The sequence below is a fragment of the Ranitomeya imitator genome, chromosome 3 (genome assembly GCF_032444005.1).
Source record: "Ranitomeya imitator isolate aRanImi1 chromosome 3, aRanImi1.pri, whole genome shotgun sequence".
Classification (NCBI taxonomy): domain Eukaryota; kingdom Metazoa; phylum Chordata; class Amphibia; order Anura; family Dendrobatidae; genus Ranitomeya; species Ranitomeya imitator.
In genome coordinates, this window is record NC_091284.1 from 260,306,171 (window position 1) to 260,328,871 (window position 22,701).

Sequence of the window (22,701 nt, forward strand, 5' to 3'; positions counted from 1 at the left end):
CAAACATACACATATTTGGTATCACCGCATTCAGAATCGCCCGATCTATCAATAAAAACAAAGGATTAACCTGACTGCTAAGTGGCGTAGCATGAAAAAAAATCAAAACGTCAAAATTACGTTTTTTTTGGTTGCCGCGACATTGCATTAAAATGCAATAACGGGCGATCAAAAGAACGTATCTACACCAAAATTGTATCGTTAAAAACGCCTGCTCGGCACGCAAAAAATAAGTCCTCACCTGACCCCAGATCACGAAAATTGGAGACTCTACGGGTATCGGAAAAATCACTCAATTTTTTTTTTTTTTTTTTAAGCAAACTTTGGAATTTTTTTTCATCACTCAAATAAAAAAATAACCTAGACATGTAGGTGTCTATGAACTCGTAATGACCTGGAGAATCACAATGGCAGGTCAGTTTTAGCATTTGGTGAACCTAGCAAAAAAGCCAAACAAAAAACAAGTGTGATATTGCACTTTTTTTGCAATTTCATCACACTTGGAATTTTTTTCTGTTGCATGGCATGGTAAAACCAATCGTATCGTTCAAAAGTACATCTCATCCTGCAAAAAATAAGCCCTCACATGGCCATATTGACGGAAAAATAAAAAAAAGTTATGGCTCTGGGAAGGAGGGGAGCGAAAAACGAAAATGAAAAAACGGAAAAAGCTTCGGGGGTGAAGGGGTTAAGCCAGATTAATAATGGAGAGGCGTCAATTATGACACCTATCCATTATTAATCCAATAGTATGAAATGGGTAATAAAACACACACACATTATTACACAGTATTTTAATGAAATAAAGACACAGGTTGTTGTAATATTTTATTATACTCTTAATCCACCTGAAGACCCTTGTCACCTGAAACAAAGTTAAACAAAACAAACAACAATATCCCATACCTTCCGTCTTTCTGTCTTGTCCCACGCTGTAAATCAATCAGAAGGGGTTAACTAATTTTACAAGCAGAAGCCTGCTAATGCAGCCGCCCCTGCCTGTTAAAACCCGGGGAATAAATGGAATGCAGGAGAATGACCTGTAGTTAACTCGAGTCACGGTGATGCGCCCTCTGCTGGATGTCCTCATATGAACTCAAGCCTGGGAACTTTTCAGAATATTTTCCCACGCTCAAGTTCATATGAGGACATCCAGCAGAGGGCGCATCACCACGACTCGAGGTAACTACAGGTCATTCTCCTGCATTCCATTCATTCCCCGGGTTTTTCCGCATCCTCTGGCTGTGACATTCAGGTCAGAGGGCGCGAGGACGTGTTTAGTGCGTGCCCTCTGACTGAACAGTCACTGCATAGATCCGGAAGACACAGCGGCGTGCAGCGGTGGAACGGGGACAGATGAATATCGCAACACCTGAGCCAGCGGCGACTTCCGCACCTGGCCCCGATAGCGCACCGGTGTCCCCGCCTGCTCAGGCCTCCGGCACTCAGCGCCCAGCGATGAGAGGTGAGTATGTCTTATATGGCCATCATTAACCTTTTATGCAGCATTATATGGGGCATATTTTAACATGGAGCATATTATGGGGCCCATCATGAACTTTATGGAGCATTATATGAGACTTATTTTGTATGGAGCATCTTATGGGGCCATAATGAACTGTATGGAGCATTATATGGGGCTCCTGATTCAATATGGATATTCAAAAACACTTACGGTAGACTACTGATGTCTCAATTAATTTTACTTTTATTGGTATCTATTTTTATGTTTGAAATTTACCAGTGGCTGCTGCATTTCCCACCCTAGACTAAGTCTGGGGTCACATTGCGTTATGTGACCCCGTTTAACGGACTACGTTACACCGCGGCATAATGCGGTGTAACATAGTCCGTTAACGCAGCCATTGCTATTGATGGCGAACGCATCGCTAGTGATGTGCCATCATTTGAGTTACAGACCGCGAATGCTGCTTGCAGCGTTCGTGGTCCGTTTCTCGCTAGCGCAGATCGAGGATCTGTGCTAGAGGGATCGGCTAACGCGATCCCTTTTGGGACATTGCGTTAGCGCAGTCCGTAGCGCAATGCACTAAACGGACTGCCCTAACGCAATATGACCCTAGCCTTATACTCGAGTCAATACATTTTCACAGTTTTTTGTGGCAAAATTAGGGGTCTCGACTTATACTCTAGTATATACGGTAATTCTTTCTATGTTTTCTCACAGGTAACTGTGTCTACCTATCAGCTAAAATAAATGGCAATCTTGTGGTTAGACCCTACACTCCATTGTGCTGTGATCATAAAGGATATTTTGATCTGATAGTAAAGGTAATGTTATATATTGTCAATTAGATGTCTTATTATAAAGTAGTTGCTCCAATTACTTTAAGTCAATCGAGTGTTGTAAGATTTGAATATTCATGTAATTGATTGTTTTGTTATATTAACTTGCTCTATTTCTTCATTTACTGCATTAAGTTATATTGTTTATTTTACGAGCTACTAATTTAGTTCTTGTTTTTTTTTATTTCATGAGGGGATGATGATTAAATAATTAAATCTGACACCCCCCCCCCCCCTCCAGGACGTATATGACCTATTAATATGGGCAGGTAATAGAAATGTTAAGCTAGCCTTACATGTATGCCTTATAGTAATGATGTTCCTGTGGAGAAATGTTTTATTCTGTCTTTATGCTAATGATTTTTTCTAGGCTCCATGGCGTGTGGTTCCTGGAAGAAATCTCTGCCTCCTGTCTTCATCATAATACTACCCCTATCCCATGCACGTCAGTTCTAGAGCTGGAATCCTGCACCTGTGCCCTGCACTCCTTCCACAATGCATACCTTTTCATCCCTGCTATGAGCACTGCATTCAGGGATCTTCTGTGCAGGCGCCAACGACTTCTGCTCCAGTGACCTCTGGCGTGCGCGACGATAAGGTGCTCTCCCCATTTCCTCCCTGCATAGTCATCGCTATGTACACATGGTTCCTAGTGATGCCTATGCAGATAGGACATGGGAAGAGTCCCTTATTGTTGCGAATACAGGAGGTCACAGTGCGCAGAAGATCCCTGAATACAATGCCAATAGAAGAGAGGAAAAGGTACATATTGTGGAGAGATGCAGGGCACAGGTGTGGGATTCTAGGGCCATAACTGATGTGCATGGGAGGGGATAGTATGATAATGAATACAAGAGGCAGGGACTTCTTCCTGGCACCGCACGCCCCCGAAACTGGAAGAAAATCATTAGCATAAGGAAAGAATATAAGATTTCCCAACAATAAGACCATTAATATGAGGCATACAGGTAGGACTAGTTTAACCTTTTAATGACCGTCAATATGCCTTTTAACGGCGGAAGTTAAGGGTACTTATTCCTCAGCGCCGCTTTTTAACGGCGCTAAGAAATAAGGTTATAGCGCCTCCCAGTGTCGGAAATTCTCCAGGGGTAGCTGAGACTCTAGAGAACATGATTCGGGATGGTTTTTACCGACCCCAGTGTTGCAATCACCGTTATTCACGCCAACCACAAAAAAAAGTCTGATTTCCCATTTTAATTCTCTCTCTGATATGATCTAGCACATCAGATCTCCCAAACCCTCCCGGTACCTCCAGAGTCCTCGGACCCTCCTGCATTCCACAGCCCTGTACCCCAGCCATCGGTGTCTTCTTCTGGGAAGAAAATGGTGGGCGCATGTACAGTGTGCCAGCCGAGATCTGCCAGCCGGCAATAATAGGAAATGTTTCCTATTGGTTCATTTTGATCACTGTGATAGACCCTATCACAGTGATCAAAAGAAAAAAAAATAGTAAATCAAACCCCCTTTATCACCCCCTTAGTTAGGTAAAAATAATTAAAAAAATATTATTTCCATTTTGCCATTATGGTTAGGGTTGGGCTAGGGTTAGGGTTGGAGCTAGGGTTAGGGTCATGGTTAAGGTTATGGCTATGGTTATGGTTGGGATTACGGTTAAGGTTGGAATTAGGGTTACAGGTGTGTTAGGATTAGGGTTGTAGCAAGTAATGGTAAACTGACTGAACAGCGAACTAGTCAGAACTGGTGCATAACCAAAAAACTATTTACATAGCAAATAGATGAATGGCTGAACTCAATTCTACTAAAGCAAGGGAATGTGTGATACATGAAATGTGAATAGCATAATGGCTCATGAAATCTATGAAAAAACACATCAGATGTACTATTTGTTTCTGACTTAAACGACCCGCCCTTTACCATGCTGTGATTTTAATTACATCCAAACAGTTGGTTCCGACCTTCCTATAAATGCAGGCTTTAACATGTTATTAGCCAGAGGTAAGTGTTCACACTAGGTAAACAGGTCAGGGACCCATCCGATCTGAGATTATCTTGACGTTTGGTTGATGGGCTCACATTTTTTGGCCAAATTTTGTGCCAAGCATCTCATGTGTTTTTTCATAGAGTTCACAAGCCATTATGCTATTCAAATTTCATGTATCACACATTCCCTTGCTTTAGTACAATTGAGTGCAGCCATTCATCCATTTGCTAGGATTAGGGTTGTAGTTAGGGTTATGGTTAGGGTTGGGATTATGGTTAGGGGCGTGTTGGGTTAGAGTTGGAGTTAGAATTGAGGGGGTTCCACTGTTTAGGTATATCAGGGTGTCTCCAAATGCGACATGGTGCCCACCATTTATTTTATCCAATTTGGATTCAAAAAGTCAAACGGTGCTCCCTCCCTTCTGAGCCCTGTAATGCGCCCAAACAGTAGCTTTCCCCCCCCACATACAGGGCATATTCAAGAGAAATTCCACAACAAATTTAGTGGTCCATTTTCTCCTGATTCCCTTGTGAAAATAAAACAAATGGTTCCAAAGTTAATTTTTTGTGAATAAAGAAAAAATGTTCATTTTTTCCTTCCACATTACTTTAGTTCTCGTGAAGCACCTGAAGGGTTAATAAACATCTTGAATGTGTTTTTGCACACCTTGATGGGTGCAGTTTTTAGAATGGTTTCACTTTTGGGTATTTTGTTATGTTGACCCCGAAACTCGCTTCAAATGTGAGGTGGTCAATAAGAAAAATAGTTTTGGAAAATTTGTTGGAAAAATGAGAAATTGCTGGTCAACTTTTAACCCTTACAACATCCTAACAAAAAAAATTATGTTTCCAAAATTGTGCTGATGTAATGCTGCCATGTGAAAAATGTTATGTATTAACTACTTTGTGTGACACCACTCTCTGATTTAAGGGTACAATAACTAAAATTTTGAAAATTGCAAAATGAGGTACAATATGTCATGAAAAAAAACAATCAGTGGAATACGTTGAAGCGTTCCAGAGCTATAACTTCATAAAGTGACAGTGGTCAGAATTGTAAAAATTGCCTTGGCCATTAAGTACCAAATTGGCTTTGTCACTAAGGGGTTAACATTTGTATCTGTATGCCAATATTAGTAGGTCACATACGTCCCAGGGGGTGACAGATTCCCTTTAAATATATAATGATATTATATCTGACATTTTACTAGGCTTTCTGTTACCTTTGCTCAGTTGATACTCAGGCGACTGCTTGATTTCTTTTACGTATGGTTTACTGTTTGCTGTCTATACAAACGTCTATTCCTGGCTGCATTTCTCTGTGTTCATGTTACTTCCAGATCCATTGTGTTTTAGTCCAGAGTCATCTGAGATCCATGGTCTAAGTATATTAATAATACAGTTACTTGTAATACCTTGGTAGCATTACTGCTAGGAAGTGGCAGTAAAACTTAAATTACAGACAGTAAAACTTAAATTACAGACATGCTATGATCCAGTGGGCAAATTCTGCAACCCACTGCATCAATGGACTTAGCAAAGGGCTAAACCATAGGACGAAGTCTAATGGATTGTCCATTGCTTACCTTAAACTACAGTAATTTCCGATGGTAATAGGTGTCCGTAAGCTGATAAATTGTCTAAAGCAGTCATTTAGGTCTGAAGTCAGGAATTTTGGAAATAGTACAGGAACAATCAGAACTAAGTAACCAACAGGACATCACACAAATTACAAGGAACTATAAAAAAAAAAAAAAAATTATTGACTAGAGGCAGGCTTAACAGGGTTTTCTATTCTTTTAAAAATATTTAAATAGTTGTATTATGGCAGAAATTAGGCTTACTATTTTATAGACATTAGCAAAGATGCCCAGCAGCTGCATTGTGAGCAGTCATCATATAATCCCCCTCTGTTTACATTCTTGAGCAGTGATGTTCTATAGCGAAAGCCTGAGAGATGTCTGCGGTGTGGAGATTGGCAGCTGTGCCTGGAGCTATGTTTTGCGCTTTTACCTTGTCTGGTTCGTGCTCGTCACTCACTCTGTGCAGGGTCGGCATCAGCACCCGGCGCACGTGGGCAAGTTCCGGGGCCCTGGCGAGACAGGGGGCCCATTCATGGTATGGTACATTGAGGTGCCGGTGGGCCCCTGCAGGCAGGGCTGGCATTAGGAGCAGGCAGCTGCCTAGGGCCCCCGCTCCCCCAGGGGCCCTCAGCTAGCGGCATATTACGCAGCCGCTATGGGGCCACTGTGAGGCAGGGGGGCCCACCAGCACCAACTCCCCCACCTCCGCAGCATTGAACTATGCTGGTGTCTGCTGGTACAGTTCAAAGCAATGATGGAGAAGATAACGTCAGCTGATGCTGCCTCTCCCATCATTCCCCGCTCTGCCTCTGACACTGCGGGTGCGCAATGACATCATCATGCACTCGCTGTGTGCCAGGCAGTGCAGCCGCTGAGACAGGAGCAGGGAGCAGCGTGGGCACGAGGAGAGGGGAGGAGTGTGTTTTTTTTTTTTTAACTATAACAGTGAGTAGGGTTGAGCGAAACGGGTCGGTCGTTTTCAGAAGTCGCCGACTTTTGGCAAAGTCGGGCTTCATGAAACCCGACCCGATCCCTGTGTGGGGTCGGCCATGAGGTCGGCGATCTTTTTATCGGGTATCGGAATTCCGATACCGAGTTCCGATATTTTTGCGATATCGGGAATCGGTATCGGGATCCATATTTATGTGTAAAATAAAGAATAAAAAATATTGATATACTCACCCTCGGACACGCCCTGGTTCTAACGGCAGTCTCCCCTCCTAAGAATAAGCGAGTGAAGGACCTGCGGTGACGTCACGGCTTGTGATTGCTCACGTGAGCGGTCACATGAGCGGTCACGCGACCAATCACAAGCCGCGACGTCATCGAAGGTCCTTCACTTGCTAATTCTTAGGACGGAAGGCTGCCGGTTAGAACCAGGGCGCGTCCGAGGGTGAGTATATCCCTATTTTTTATTTTTATTCTTTATTTTACACATTAATATGGATCCCAGGGCCTGAAGGAGAGTTTCCACTCCTTCAGACCCTGGGAACAATTAGTATCCCATTGCACTGCATTGGGTTTCGTGTTTCGGCCAACCCTGATCCCGACTTTTCTATAGGATCGGCCGATTTCACTCGACCCGACTTTTGAGAAATTCGGGTTTCGTGATACCCGACTCAACCCTATAAAAATAAAAGTCACTCAACCCTAACAGTGAGTACTGGACTGTGGGGCTATTCTCGGGGGGAGGAGATGCGGGCTGTGCTATATGCTACATGGCTGTGCTATATGCTACGTGGGTGTGCCATATAGTACGTGGGCTGTGTTATATGCTATGTGGCTGTGTTATATACTACGTGGCTGTGCTATATACTACATGGGCTGTGTTATATGCTACATGGGCTGTGTTATATGCTACATACTACGTGGGCTGTGTTATATACTACGTGGCTGTGTTATATACTATGTGGTTGTGCTGTATACTACATGGCTGTGTTGTATACTATGTGGCTGTGCTATATGCTACATGGCTTTGCTATATACTACATGGCTGTTATATACTACGTGGATGTGCTATATGCTACCCATCTTGCACTTTTACAAATGTTCTACATTAATACTTTCTAATGTTTACTTTAAAAAGTTTTCCATTAAAAAATTGTCATATTCAATTTATGCAGTTTTTTCTTTTCAGCAAGTTAAGCTGACAATAAAATGCCTACTGGTAACTGAGGAAGAGGGAGTAGGTCACAAAAAATTGGCATATAAGGGGTTGACTTATATAAAGCCCCTCTGCTGTATGGCATTGTAAAATTTACAATAGCTATCACTCATATAAGAAGTGAAATCTGGCATTGTACTATACCTATATTTCTCTGGTGTATCTGTGCATCATGAATCGTGGAATGTGTTAAAGGGGGGCCCACTGAGACTCTTTCGCCCGGGGCCCTAAAAAAACTGGAGTCGGCCCTGCCCCTGTGTTTGTACCTTCTGCAGTGGTGAGTAGGATTGAGCGAAACGGGTCGTTCATTTTCAAAAGTCGCCGACTTTTGGCAAAGTCGGGTTTCATGAAACCCGATCCGACCCCTGTGCGGGGTCGGCCATGCGGTACGCGACTTTCGCGCCAAAGTCACGTTTCAATGACACGAAAAGCGCCATTTCTCAGCCAATGAAGGTAAACGCAGAGTGTGGGCAGCGTGATGACATAGGTCCTGGTCCCCACCATCTTAGAGAAGGGCATTGCAGTGATTGGCTTGCTGTCTGCAGCGTCACAGGGGCTATAAAGGGGCGTTCCCGCCGACCGCCATGTTACTGCTGCTGATCTGAGCTTAGGGAGAGGTTGCTGCCGCTTCGTCTGAAGCAGGGATAGCGTTAGGCAGAGTCCATTAACCACCAAACCGCTTGTGCTGTAGCGATTTCCACTGCCCAACACCACCTTCGGTGTGCAGGGACAGTGGAAGCTACATTTTTTTTTTTTTTCCCTCAGCGCTGTAGCTCATTGGGCTGCCCTAGAAGGCTCCCTGATAGCTGCATTGCTGTGTGTACGCCGCTGTGCAAACCAACTGCTTTTTTCAAAGCACAAATCCTCTTGTTCCTTCCTTTCTGCACAGCTATCTTTTTGGTTTGTACACACTTTTTATTTAATTTGTGCATCAGTCCACTCCTTATTGCTGCCTGCCATACCTGGCTGAGATTACTGCAGGGAGATAGTAATTGAAGGACACTCCCTGTTTTTTTTTTTTTTTTTTTTGTGGGAGATTAAGATTGACATTTCTGCTAGAGTGCCATCCCTGTGTGTGCCATCTCTCACTCAGTGGGCCATAGAAAGCCTATTTATTTTTTTGCTTGATTTGGGTTCTAAAATCTACCTGAAAAAAATCACTACATCAATCAGTGGGAGAAAAATATTGGCCTCAGGGCTTGTGTGCCACTCTTGACTCCTGTGTGTGCCATCTCTCAGTCAGTGGGCCATAGAAAGCCTATTTATTTTTTTGCTTGATTTTGGTTCTAAAATCTACCTGAAAAAATCACTACATCAATCAGTGGGAGAAAAATATTGGCCTCAGGGCTTGTGTGCCACTCCTGACTCCTGTGTGCATCATCACTCACTCAGTGGGCCATAGAAAGCCCTTTTTTTTTTTTTTTTTTTGCTTTATTTGGGTTCTAAATTCTACCTGAAAAAATCAATAAATCAATCAGTGGGAGATTAATATTGGCCTTTGGGCTTGTGTGCCAGTCCTAAGCGTGCCATCTCTCTCTCTCAGATAGTGGGCCATAGAAAGCCTATTTATTATTTTTTTTATTGGGTTTATAAATTTTCCCTGGAACAAAAAAAAAAAAAAGTGGGAGATTAATATTGGCCTCTGGGCTTGTGTGCCAGTCCTGAGCGTGCCATCTCTCACAAATAGTGGGCCATAGAAAGCCAATTTATTTTTTTGCTTGATTTGGGTTCTAAAATGTACCTGAAAAAATCACTACATCAATCAGTGGGAGAAAAATATTGGCCTCAGGGCTTGTGTGCCACTCCTGACTCCTGTGTGCATCATCACTCACTCAGTGGGCCATAGAAAGCCTATTTATTATTTTTTTTATTGGGTTTATAAATTTTCCCTGGAAAAAAAAAAAAAAAAAGTGGGAGATAAATATTGGCCTCAGGGCTTGTGTGCCACTCCTGACTCCTGTGTGCGTCATATCTCACTCAGTGGGCCATAGAAAGCCTTTTTTTGTTTTATTTGTTTTCTAAATTCTCCCTGAAAAAATCATTTTATTTTATTTGGTTTCTAAATTCTTCCTGAAAAAATCATTTTATTCTATTATTTTTTTTCCTAAAGTCTCCCTGAAAAAAAAAAAAAAAAAAAAATCAGTGGGAGATTAATATTGCCCTTTCTGCTTGTGTGCCAGTCTTGACTCCTGGGTGTGCCATCTCTCTCTCTCTCTCCAATTGTGGGCCATAGAAAGCCTATTATTTTTTTAGCTTGATTTGGGTTCCAAAATCTACCTGAAAAAAATCACTACATCAATCAGTGGGAGATAAATATTGGCCTCTGGGCTTGTGTGCCACTCCTGACTCCTGTGTGCGTCATCTCTCACTCAGTGGGCCATAGAAAGCCTTTTTTTGTTTTATTTGTTTTCTAAATTCTCCCTGAAAAAATCATTTTATTTTATTTGGTTTCTAAATTCTTCCTGAAAAAATCATTTTATTCTATTTTTTTTTCCTAAAGTCTCCCTGAAAAAAAAAAAAAATCAAATCAGTGGGAGATTAATATTTACATTTGTGCTTCAGTGACAGTCCTGCGTTTGTGGCATCTCTCTCATTTGTTGCCACCAACAACAGAGTGTGTAACATTGTGCCTGATTTTCGTTGTGGTCTCACTCACCTGTAAAGGGGTAGCTAAATCATACTGAAGTTATAGCTCACCGTGTAATTTGTGTGACAGCAACAAATACCGTTAGTTTGTTTACGTTTTTAAAACAATGAGGAAGTCTGGTGGAAGAGGTCGTGGCCGGGGGCGTTCATTGTCAGCTGGTAATGAGGGTAGTGGTAGTGGTGGAGCATCAGCTAGTCGTGGGAAAAAAAACATTGCACCTAAAGGCCCCTTCACATTTAGCGACGCTGCAGCGATACCGACAACGATCCGGATCGCTGCAGCGTCGCTGTTTGGTCGCTGGAGAGCTGTCACACAGACCGCTCTCCAGCGACCAACGATGACGGTAACCAGGGTAAACATCGGGTAACTAAGCGCAGGGCCGCGCTTAGTAACCCGATGTTTACCCTGGTTACCATCCTAAAAGTAAAAAAAAACAAACACTAGATACTTACCTACAGCTGTCTGTCCTCCAGCGCTGTGCTCTGCTTCTCTGCTCTCCTCCTGTACTGTCTGGGAGCCGGAAAGCAGAGCGGTGACGTCACCGCTCTGCTTTCCGGCTCACAGCCAGTACAGGAGGAGTGCAGAGCACAGCGCTGGAGGACAGACAGCGGTAGGTAAGTATCTAGTGTTTGTTTTTTTTTACTTTTAGCATGGTAACCAGGGTAAACATCGGGTTACTAAGCGCGGCCCTGCGCTTAGTTACCCGATGTTTACCCTGGTTACCAGTGAAGACATCGCTGGATCGGTGTCACACACGCCGATCCAGCGATGTCTCCAGGGAGTCCAGCGACGAAATAAAGTTCTGGACTTTCCTCAGCGACCAACGATCTCCCAGCAGGGGCCTGATCGTTGGTCGCTGTCACACATAACGATTTCATTAACGATATCGTTGCTACGTCACAAAAAGCAACGATATCGTTAACAATATCGTTATGTGTGAAGGTACCTTAAGTCTGGAGCTGTGGAGCCAGGTTCGTCGTCTGGCTACACAAGGCCTCGAACGCTCCCTTTTCTGGGAGTAGGAAAACCGCTTTTAAAGCCGGAGCAGCAAGAGCAAGTTTTGGCTTATCTTGCTGACTCAGCCTCTAGCTCTTTTGCCTCCTCTCGTGAAACTGGTAAATGTCAAAGCAGCGCGTCGTTAGTGGATGTTCACGGTCAGGGACAAGTCGCTTCCTTGTCCTCTTCAGCAAAAACAACAACAGAGAAGAATGCAGCAGGCGACACAATGGGTTACTCCATGGAGCTCTTTACACATACCGTCCCTGACTTAGAAAGTGAAGCAGTTAACAGTCCATGCCCATTACAAGTTGAATCTGACATGGAGTGCACTGATGCACAGCCACAGCCAGACTACTATGCTGGTGCTTTGACTCAGACCACAACATTGCCCTCGCAGGGTGCTGATCAAGAATCAGACCCTGATGAGACTATGTTGCCCCATCACGAACGCTATACCACCGACCGACACGGTGACACAGACGAAGTTGCACACGAGCTACAAGAAGAGGTAATAGATGACCCAGTTCTTGACCCCGATTGGCAGCCATTGGGGGAACAGGGTGCAGGCGGCAGCAGTTCTGAAGCGGAGGAGGAGGGGCCGCAGCAGGCATCAACATCGCAACAGGTTCCATCTGCCGGGCCCGTATCTTGCCCAAAACGCGTGGCAAAGCCAAAACCTGTTGGAGGACAGCGTGGCCATCCGGTTAAAGCTCAGTCTGCAATGCCTGAAAAGGTATCCGATGCTAGAAAGAGTGCAGTCTGGCATTTTTTTAAACAACATCCAATTGATCAGCGCAAAGTCATCTGTCAAAAATGTTCAACTACCTTAAGCAGAGGACAGAATCTGAAAAGTCTCAATACAAGTTGCATGCATACACATTTAACCACCATGCATTTGCAAGCCTGGACTAACTACCAAACGTCCCTTAAGGTTGTAGCACCCTCGGCCAATGAAGCTAGTCAGCAACGCAACATCCCTTCCGGCAGTGTAGGGCCACCATTTTCCGCACCACCTGCAGTATCTGTGCAGGTTTCTTTGCCAGGCCAAAGCAGTCAGGGTCAGGGAATCACCAGTTTCGTAGTAGGAAACACTGCATCTAGGGCACCGGCGGCAACAATACCATCTCCCACCGTCTCTCAGTCTGCCATGTCCACCGGCACCCCCGCTAGTTCCACGATCTCCAGCTCTCCAGTCCAGCTCACCCTACATGAGACTATGGTTAGAAAAAGGAAGTACTTAGCCTCGCATCCGCGTACACAGGGTTAGAACGCACACATAGCTAGACTAATCTCGTTAGAGATGATGCCCTACCGGTTAGTTGAAAGCGAAGCTTTCAAAGCCCTGATGGACTACGCTGTACCACGCTACGAGCTACCCAGTCGACACTTTTTTTCCAGAAAAGCCATCCCAGCCCTCCACCAGCATGTTAAAGAGCGCATCGTCCATGCACTCAGGCAATCTGTGAGCACAAAGGTGCACCTGACAACAGATGCATGGACCAGTAGGCATGGCCAGGGACTTACGTGTCCATCACGGCACACTGGGTAAATGTGGTGGATGCAGGGTCCACAGGGGACAGCAAGTTTGGGACAGTTCTGCCTAGCCAACGGTCTAGGAAACAGTTGGCTGTAGCCGTTCGCACCCCCTCCTCCTCCTCTTCATCCTCATGCAGAAGCGAGAGCTCGTCCACAGACCGCAGTCGCACAACCACTCCATCCGCAGCTGCCACTGTTGCACACCAAGTCTCCCATTATGGGGCAGCTACTGGCAAACGTCAGCAGGCTGTATTGGCTATGAAGTGTTTGGGCGACAGACACACCGCAGAAGTTCTGTCCGAGTTCTTGCAGAAAGAAACGCAGTCGTGGCTGGGCACTGTAGATCTTGAGGCAGGCAAGGTAGTGAGTGATAACGGAAGGAATTTCATGGCTGCCATCTCCCTTTCCCAACTGAAACACATTCCTTGCCTGGCTCACACCTTAAACCTGGTGGTGCAGTGCTTCCTGAAAAGTTATCCGGGGTTATCCGACCTGCTCCTCAAAGTGCGTGGACTTTGCTCACATATCCGCCGTTCGCCCGTACACTCCAGCCGTATGCAGACCTATCAGCGTTCTTTGAACCTTCCCCAGCATCGCCTAATCATAGACGTTGCAACAAGGTGGAACTCAACACTGCACATGCTTCAGAGACTGTGTGAACAGAGGCGGGCTGTTATGTTTTTGTGGGAGGATACACATACACGGGCAGGCAGTAGGATGGCAGACATGGAGTTGTCAGGTGTGCAGTGGTCGAAGATTCAAGACATGTGCCAAGTCCTTCAGTGTTTTGAGGAATGCACACGGCTGGTTAGTGCAGACAACGCCATAATAAGCATGAGCATCCCCCTAATGCGTCTGCTGATGCAAAGTTTGACGCACATAAAGGATCAGGCGTCTGCAGCTGAGGAAGAGGAAAGCCTTGATGACAGTCAGCCATTGTCTGGCCAGGGCAGTGTACAGGACGAGGTAGCGGGCGAAGAGGAGGAGGAGGACGAGGAGGATGATGGGGATGATTATATTTTTAATGAGGAAGCTTTTCCGGGGCCACTGGAAATTGGTGGCGCGGCAAGGCCGGGTTCTGGTTTTTTGAGGGACACAAGTGACGTGGATTTGCCTGAAACTGCCCCTCAACCAAGCACAACCGCAGATTTGAGAACTGGAACTTTGGCCCACATGGCGGATTATGCCTTACGTATCCTCAAAAGGGACACACGCATAACTAAAATGATGAATGATGACGATTACTGGTTGGCCTGCCTCCTTGATCCTCGCTATAAAGGCAAATTGCAAAATATAATGCCACATGAGAACTTGGAACTAATATTAGCAACCAAACAATCAACTCTTGTTGACCGTTTGCTTCTGGCATTCCCTGCACACAGCGCCCGTGATCGTTCTCACACGAGCTGCAGGGGCCAGCAGACCAGAGGAGTTAGAGGGGCAGAAATCAGAAGTGGCGTTGGCCAGAGGGGTTTTCTGACCAGGTTGTGGAGTGATTTTGCTATGACCGCAGACAGGACAGGTACTGCAGCATCAATTCAAAGTGACAGGAGACAACATTTGTCCAGTATGGTTACAAACTATTTTTCATCCCTTATCGATGTTCTCCCTCAACCGTCATTCCCATTTGATTACTGGGCATCAAAATTAGACACCTGGCCAGAATTGGCAGAATATGCATTGCAGGAGCTTGCTTGCCCGGCAGCTAGTGTCCTATCAGAAAGAGTATTCAGTGCTGCAGGTTCAATACTAACAGAAAAAAGGACTCGTCTGGCTACCCAAAATGTAGATGATCTAACCTTCATTAAAATGAACCACAACTGGATTTCGAAATCTTTTGCCCCACCTTGCCCGGCTGACACCTACCTTTCCTATGAAAAGGTCTTGCCTGTGGACTATTCTGAATGCCTTTTCCAATCTCGTAATTTTCTGCACCTGATTGTCCAGCATACGACATGTTTACACCTCACTAAATGGCCAAACTCCCCACACGGGGCCGTGGTATCGACACTTGGCGACAGCACCCGTGAGAGTGCTGTTTGTCTGAAGAGGTGGGTGTGCCCGCTTTTGGTCGACGGCACTGCCACTGGGTCCCTCCTAGTACAATAAAGTGTCTCTGGCGGTGGTGGTGCGCACCCAACGTCAGACACACCGTTGTAATATGAGGGGCCCTGGGCCTGTACCGCCGGCCACAAGACAGTTCCCCCCCCCCCCAGCTCAAACAGTGCTCTACCACTTGCAAAATTATCTCACAGCTCCACCAATGTTTAGTCTATGCGCTGACATCCTTCAATGCCTGCCACTGACAATACCATTGTATTGACATTTTTGTTATGTTAGGCCTTCGAAGCCTGTCTGCGGTCACTCCTTCCACTATGCCTCCACTGACCACACCACTGCTGCCCGTGTACCCCTGGAACCAATTTAAAGTGGCCTACAGCCAGCCCAATTTTTTTATTTTAGGCCTTCGATGCCTGTCTGCGGTCCATTCTTTCTACTACTACTACACTGACCAGGCCACTGCTGCCCGTGTACCCTTGGAACCAATTTAAAATTGCCTACAGCCATGTGTTATTATTTTAGGCCTTCGATGCCTGTCTGCGGTCACTCCTTCCACTAGGCCTCCACTGACCACACCACTGCTGCCCGTGTACCCCTGGAACCAATTTAAAATTGCCTACAGCCAGCCCAATTTTTTTACTTTAGGCCTTCGATGCCTGTCTGCGGTCACTCCTTCCACTAGGCCTCCACTGACCACACCACTGCTGCCCGTGTACCCCTGGAACCAATTTAAAATTGCCTACAGCCATGTGTTATTATTTTAGGCCTTCGATGCCTGTCTGCGGTCACTCCTTACAATATGCCTCCACTGACCACACCACTGCTGCCCGTGTACCCCTGGAACCAATTTAAAATTGCCTACAGCCATGTGTTATTATTTTAGGCCTTCGATGCCTGTCTGCGGTCACTCCTTACAATATGCCTCCACTGACCACACCACTGCTGCCCGTGTACCCCTGGAACCAACATCAGAAAATATAAAAATAAGTATTTTGCTTATAAAAAAGAAAATACTGGAGAGATATCAAATGCAGACATTTTAACATTAAAAACAAACACATACAACAAAAATCTGGTACAGTACTAAAAATGGCCACCAGCTACAATAACTTTCTCCTGCAAGTAGTTAACTGAAAGTTTTTTTAAATTTAAAACACAGATATGGCATCCACCGAGTGTTGTCCTGTCGCGTCTTCTTTATATTATTGCCAAGAAGATGCAAAACAATGAAAATAATAAAATCATTATTTACCAAAAAAATAGAGTAAGTCAAAACCACATTGCAAATAAACATTCATTACAAATAAAGAAGCAGGGCGCGTCCGAGGGTGAGTATATACCTAATAAGAATATAATCACCCTCGGACGCGCCCTGCTTCTTTCCGACAGCCTTCCTTCCTAAGAATCAGCCCTTCCGTGGTGTAGAGAGAGGGTTTGTTACACTCCAAGGTGTTCCCCAGGTTGCCTTTCCTGAGCTTCGATCTTCATGCTCTCGTTTAGTAGTTGTTGGAAACTACGCTGCATTAGGCCTACAAATTGGGTATGGGGTGTAGAGAGATGGTGTGTTCCACTCCAAGGTGTTCCCCAGGTTTCCTCGCCAATGCTTCGATCATCATGCTCTCGTTTAGTAGTTGTCGGAAAGTAGGCTGCATTAGGCCTACAAATTGGGTATCGGGTGGAGAGAGATGGTGTGTTCCACTCCAAGGTGTTCCCCAGGTTGCCTTTCCTGAGCTTCGATCTTCCGGCTCTCGTTTAGTAGTTGTTGGAAACTACACTGCATTAGGCCTACAAATTGGGTATGGGGTGTATAGAGATGGTGTGTTCCACTCCAAGGTGTTCTCCAGGTTGCCTTTCCTGAGCTTCGATCTTCCGGCTCTAGTTTAGTAGTTCTTGGAAACTACACTGCATTAGGCCTACAAATTGGGTATGGGGTGTAGAGAGATGGTGTGTTCCACTCCAAGGTGTTCTACAGGTTGCCTTTCCTGAGCTTCGATCTTCCGGCTCTCGTTTAGTAGTTGTTGGAAACTACGCTGCATTAGGCCTACAAATTGGGTATGGGGTGTAGAGAGATGGTGTGTTCCACTCCAAGGTGTTCCCCAGGTTTCCTCGCCAATGCTTCGATCATCATGCTCTCGTTTAGTAGTTGTTGGAAACTACGCTGCATTAGGCCTACAAATTGGGCATGGGGTGTAGAGAGATGGTGTGTTCCACTCCAAGGTGTTCTCCAGGTTGCCTTTCCTGAGCTTCGATCTTCCGGCTCTCGTTTAGTAGTTGTTGGAAACTACGCTGCATTAGGCCTACAAATTGGGTATGGGGTGTAGAGAGATGGTGTGTTCCACTCCAAGGTGTTCCCCAGGTTTCCTCACCAATGCTTCGATCTTCATGCTCTCGTTTAGTAGTTGTTGGAAACTACGCTGCATTAGGCCTACAAATTGGGTATGGGGTGTAGAGAGATGGTGTGTTCCACTCCAAGGTGTTCTCCAGGTTGCCTTTCCTGAGCTTCGATCTTCCGGCTCTCGTTTAGTAGTTGTTGGAAACTACGCTGCATTAGGCCTACAAATTGGGTATGGGGTGTAGAGAGATGGTGTGTTCCACTCCAAGGTGTTCCCCAGGTTTCCTCGCCAATGCTTCGATCATCATGCTCTCGTTTAGTAGTTGTCGGAAAGTAGGCTGCATTAGGCCTACAAATTGGGTATCGGGTGGAGAGAGATGGTGTGTTCCACTCCAAGGTGTTCCCCAGGTTGCCTTTCCTGAGCTTCGATCTTCCGGCGCTCGTTTAGTAGTTGTTGGAAACTACACTGCATTAGGCCTACAAATTGGGTATGGGGTGTATAGAGATGGTGTGTTCCACTCCAAGGTGTTCTCCAGGTTGCCTTTCCTGAGCTTCGATCTTCCGGCTCTAGTTTAGTAGTTCTTGGAAACTACACTGCATTAGGCCTACAAATTGGGTATGGGGTGTAGAGAGATGGTGTGTTCCACTCCAAGGTGTTCTCCAGGTTGCCTTTCCTGAGCTTCGATCTTCCGGCTCTCGTTTAGTAGTTGTTGGAAACTACGCTGCATTAGGCCTACAAATTGGGTATGGGGTGTAGAGAGATGGTGTGTTCCACTCCAAGGTGTTCCCCAGGTTTCCTCGCCAATGCTTCGATCATCATGCTCTCGTTTAGTAGTTGTTGGAAACTACGCTGCATTAGGCCTACAAATTGGGCTTGGGGTGTAGAGAGATGGTGTGTTCCACTCCAAGGTGTTCTCCAGGTTGCCTTTCCTGAGCTTCGATCTTCCGGCTCTCGTTTAGTAGTTGTTGGAAACTACGCTGCATTAGGCCTACAAATTGGGTATGGGGTGTAGAGAGATGGTGTGTTCCACTCCAAGGTGTTCCCCAGGTTTCCTCACCAATGCTTCGATCTTCATGCTCTCGTTTAGTAGTTGTTGGAAACTACGCTGCATTAGGCCTACAAATTGGGTATGGGGTGTAGAGAGATGGTGTGTTCCACTCCAAGGTGTTCTCCAGGTTGCCTTTCCTGAGCTTCGATCTTCCGGCTCTCGTTTAGTAGTTGTTGGAAACTACACTGCATTAGGCCTACAAATTGGGTATGGGGTGTAGAGAGATGGTGTGTTCCACTCCAAGGTGTTCTCCAGGTTGCCTTTCCTGAGCTTCGATCTTCCGGCTCTCGTTTAGTAGTTCTTGGAAACTACACTGCATTAGGCCTACAAATTGGGTATGGGGTGTAGAGAGATGGTGTGTTCCACTCCAAGGTGTTCTCCAGGTTGCCTTTCCTGAACTTCTATCTTCAGGCTCTCATTAAATTGTGGTTAAACGGAACAACTGCATTTGGCGTACTAGTTGGTTTGGGGCCTACTATCGGTGTCTGCCACTCCTTGCTGTTCTCCTGGTTTCCTGTCCTGAAATTCCGTTTTCAGGCGCTCGTTAAGTAGTTGTTAATGTTAGACTGCATTTGGCCTACTAGTTGGGTTGGGGCCTACTATCGGTGTCTGCCACTCCTTGCTGTTCTCCTCCACTGAACAAAGCTGTGCCGCCTGTTTACTACGGTTGCCAATTTTGAACTGCATTTTGACTACTTACTGATTTGGGCCTACTCTCTGTGTCAGCCTCTCATTCCAGTTGTCCTCCACTGCAATGCCCCCTGGTTATTCCTGTGTTACCAATTTTGAACTGCATTTAGCCAACTTTATTCTTTGGGCCTATATCTGTGTTTCCTCCTCATCCTGCCCATTGCCCAGCCAGTGATAGATGAGTCTGCTGGTACATTGACCCATAACGCAACATTCCCTGTGCACGCTACACAACAACATTGTGACCCTGCTGAAAGTCAGGTTGCTCTTCCCGCTTGCCATACCACCTTACACGGGGACAAAGAGGAAGGTGCAGATGAAAGTGCAGGTTCCTTCATCAGGTGGGGGGAGGAATACTAGTTGGCGACGTCCCTGGCACAGGGCCTCTCATAGTACGCAAAAGTGTTGCTGCCGGTGGGAGGCGCCCCCGCCGTGCAAACACACCGCTGTACTTTGAGGGGCCCTGTGCCAGTGCCAATGCCAACGAGTGGGCCCCCCCTGCTTGCTCAGGTTCACAGCACTTGCAAAGTTGAAATACTTACCTCTCCCTGCTCCACTGCCGTGACGTGGTCCAGATTTCCTGGGCTCACTAATTACTTGAACCAGCCCTACCCACCACAACTTTAGCCAAATGACCCCCAATTTCAAATGCCTTCCAATTATTATAAGGTAAATTACGCTTGACAAGCTTCATTAAGAAGAATGGATGGTTTTGACATTAAAATGGGCACTCTAGGTGTTTTCCTGGCCCCCACTCACTGCCGACTATGCTGCCCCATTGACTTGCATTGGGTTTCGTGTTTCGGTCGATCCCGACTTTACGTCATAATCGGCCGATTTCACTCGACCCGACTTTTGAGATAGTCGGGTTTCGTGAAACCCGGCTCGACTCTAAAAATGTCAAGGTCGCTCAACTCTAGTGGTGAGGCTAGCGCCCTTGTCGACCGATGCACTAGCCAAGGCAGTGTGAGGTGACAGTGAGGGTTGAGGTTTGTGATGGTGGCGGGGGAAAGGACCCAATTAGGGCGTATGGGGAGTGCAGGGACAGGCTCAGGCTGGAGCTCAGGAGGTGTCCCATCCCTCATTCCCTTTTTTTTTTAGGGCCTTCCTCTCCCCTTTACCATCCCGTTAAGTGTGAATTGTGCCGTCCGCTGGCCAACCCCCAGTGGGATCGAGACACAAACCTCAAGACTCACTGTCAAGCCCTCTCCACAGCTAGGATTCCTGTATTTAGATAAAAATATAAACATTGCATCTACTGCTCTGGAGGCAGAAGTGAATTTAGGTTTTAATGCACCTGGGTCAAAATTTCATACATAGCTTAATCAGTTTGAGTAGTTGATATGTGAAAGCACTGTGGTAGATTAGCTCACTCAGCTGCTCACAGAGGCAGTCACAGGAACACCTTCCGTTTAAGTTTCAACTGGTTTATTGAAGAACATTTTGCAAAGACCAGTGCAAGATTAAATAAACAAACATGGCCCTTCTGGCATAATATTAAAAACAAAATAGCATACAGTACAGTCTGTGTGACTGTGGTGATCTGCCCACTTAGGGGAAAAAAAAAACAAGGTTCGGCTACGCTTAACACAAGCAAGCTCTGTAGATCTCATCTCCAGAGAAACCTAACAGGGCTGCCAATTTACCTTTTGGATCCCACCATGGGGTGAAGATATGGTGAACAGCCTCCCACCCTCTCTTCATCTCTCCACAAATAACTAGCCCCAGGGCTGGACTGGGACTAAAATTTAACCCTGGCATTTGAAGTTACACAGGCCCACTTGTCACATGGTGACTGTATAATATCTTTTTACTCTTGTAGGTTACAAGAAGTGTGGGGAGTGTAACACGACTATATAACATATAATCACAGCTGTATCCAGCATTACAGCTCAGTCCTATTTATTGCTTTTAGCTGCAGTACCAAGAAAAGCCGCTACTTTACCTACAAAAATGGATCATCTATGACCTACATAAATGGATTATCTATGAGATAATGAAGGGATTGAGACGACCAAAGGCCATGGAACCTAATTCTGATGTTCCATATACTTTGCCTACAGCCACTTTTGGTTCCGCTGCGCAGCACTAGACCCGGTGACTCTGAAGAGTGGTGACATCAGTAATGTCACCGCTCTTCAGATATTCCGGGTCTTGGGGTGAGCTCGGCAACTGTGAAGAGCGGTATTGTTACTACCGTCACCGCTCTTCAGAGTCGCTGGATCTCGCCAGGTCTGGGCTAGTAGTGGGGGTGCCTGATAGACACCTCTCCATCACCGTATATACTCGAGTATAAGCCGAGATTTTCAGCCCAAATTTTTGGGCTGAAAGTGCCCCTCTCGGCTTATACTCGAGTCAAGGTGGGTGGCAGGGTCGGCGGGTGAGGGCGCTGAGGCATACTTACCTAGTCCCAGCGATCCTGGCGCTGTCCCTGCCGTCCCACGGTCTTCGGTGCTGCAGTTCATCCCCTCTTCAGCGGTCACGTGGGACCGCTCATTAGAAAAATGAATAGGCGGCTCCACCTCCCATAGGGGTGGAGCCGCGTATTCATTTCTCTAATCAGCGGTGCCGGTGACCGCTGATAGAGAAAGAAGCTGCGGCACCGAAGACCAGCTGTGACAGGCAGAGGGAGCATCAGGATCGCTGGGACTAGGTAAGAATGTAATATTCACCTGTCCGCGTTCCAGCCGCCGGGCGTCGCTCCATCTTCCCGGCGCCTCCATCTTCCCGGCGTCTGCGCTCTGACTGTTCAGGTCAGAGGGCACGATGATGCATATAGTGTGCGCGGCGCCCTCTGCCTGATCAGTCAGTGCAGAGACGCCGGGAAGATGGAGGCGCCGGGAGCTGCAAGCAAGAGAGGTGAGTATGTGGTTTGTTTGTTTTTTATTGCAGCAGCAGCGGCGGCACAGATTTATGTGGAGCATCTATGGGACAAAATGAACGGTGCAGAGCACTGTATGGGGCACAATGAACGGTGCAGAGCACTGTATGGGGCACAGCTATGGGACAAAATGAACGGTGCAGAGCATTGTATATGGGGCACAGATATGGGGCAATAATGAACGGTGCTGAGCACAGTATGGGGCACAGCTATGGGACAAAATGAACGGTGCAGAGCACTATATGGGGCACAGATATGGGGCAATAATGAACGGTACCGAGCACAGTATGGGGCACAGCTATGGGACAAAATGAACGGTGCAGAGCATTGTATATGGGGCACAGATATGGGGCAATAATGAACGGTGCCGAGCACAGTATGGGGCACAGCTATGGGACAAAATGAACGGTGCAGAGCACTATATGGTGCACAGCTATGGGACAAAATGAACGGTGCAGAGCACAGTATGGGGCACAGCTATGGGACAAAATGA

The 22,701-nt window shown here is 46.2% G+C and overlaps 1 protein-coding gene across 1 annotated transcript in view; it reads left to right on the forward strand.

The window, feature by feature from the left end:
- Positions 1–22,701, forward strand: part of CYB5R1 (cytochrome b5 reductase 1) — a 259,271-nt gene that overhangs the window by 86,382 nt on the left and 150,188 nt on the right. Inside the window, exon 4 of the mRNA XM_069760121.1 lies at positions 2,186–2,289. Coding sequence (XP_069616222.1) covers positions 2,186–2,289 — 104 coding nt within the window. The remainder of the gene's footprint in view (positions 1–2,185; positions 2,290–22,701) is intronic.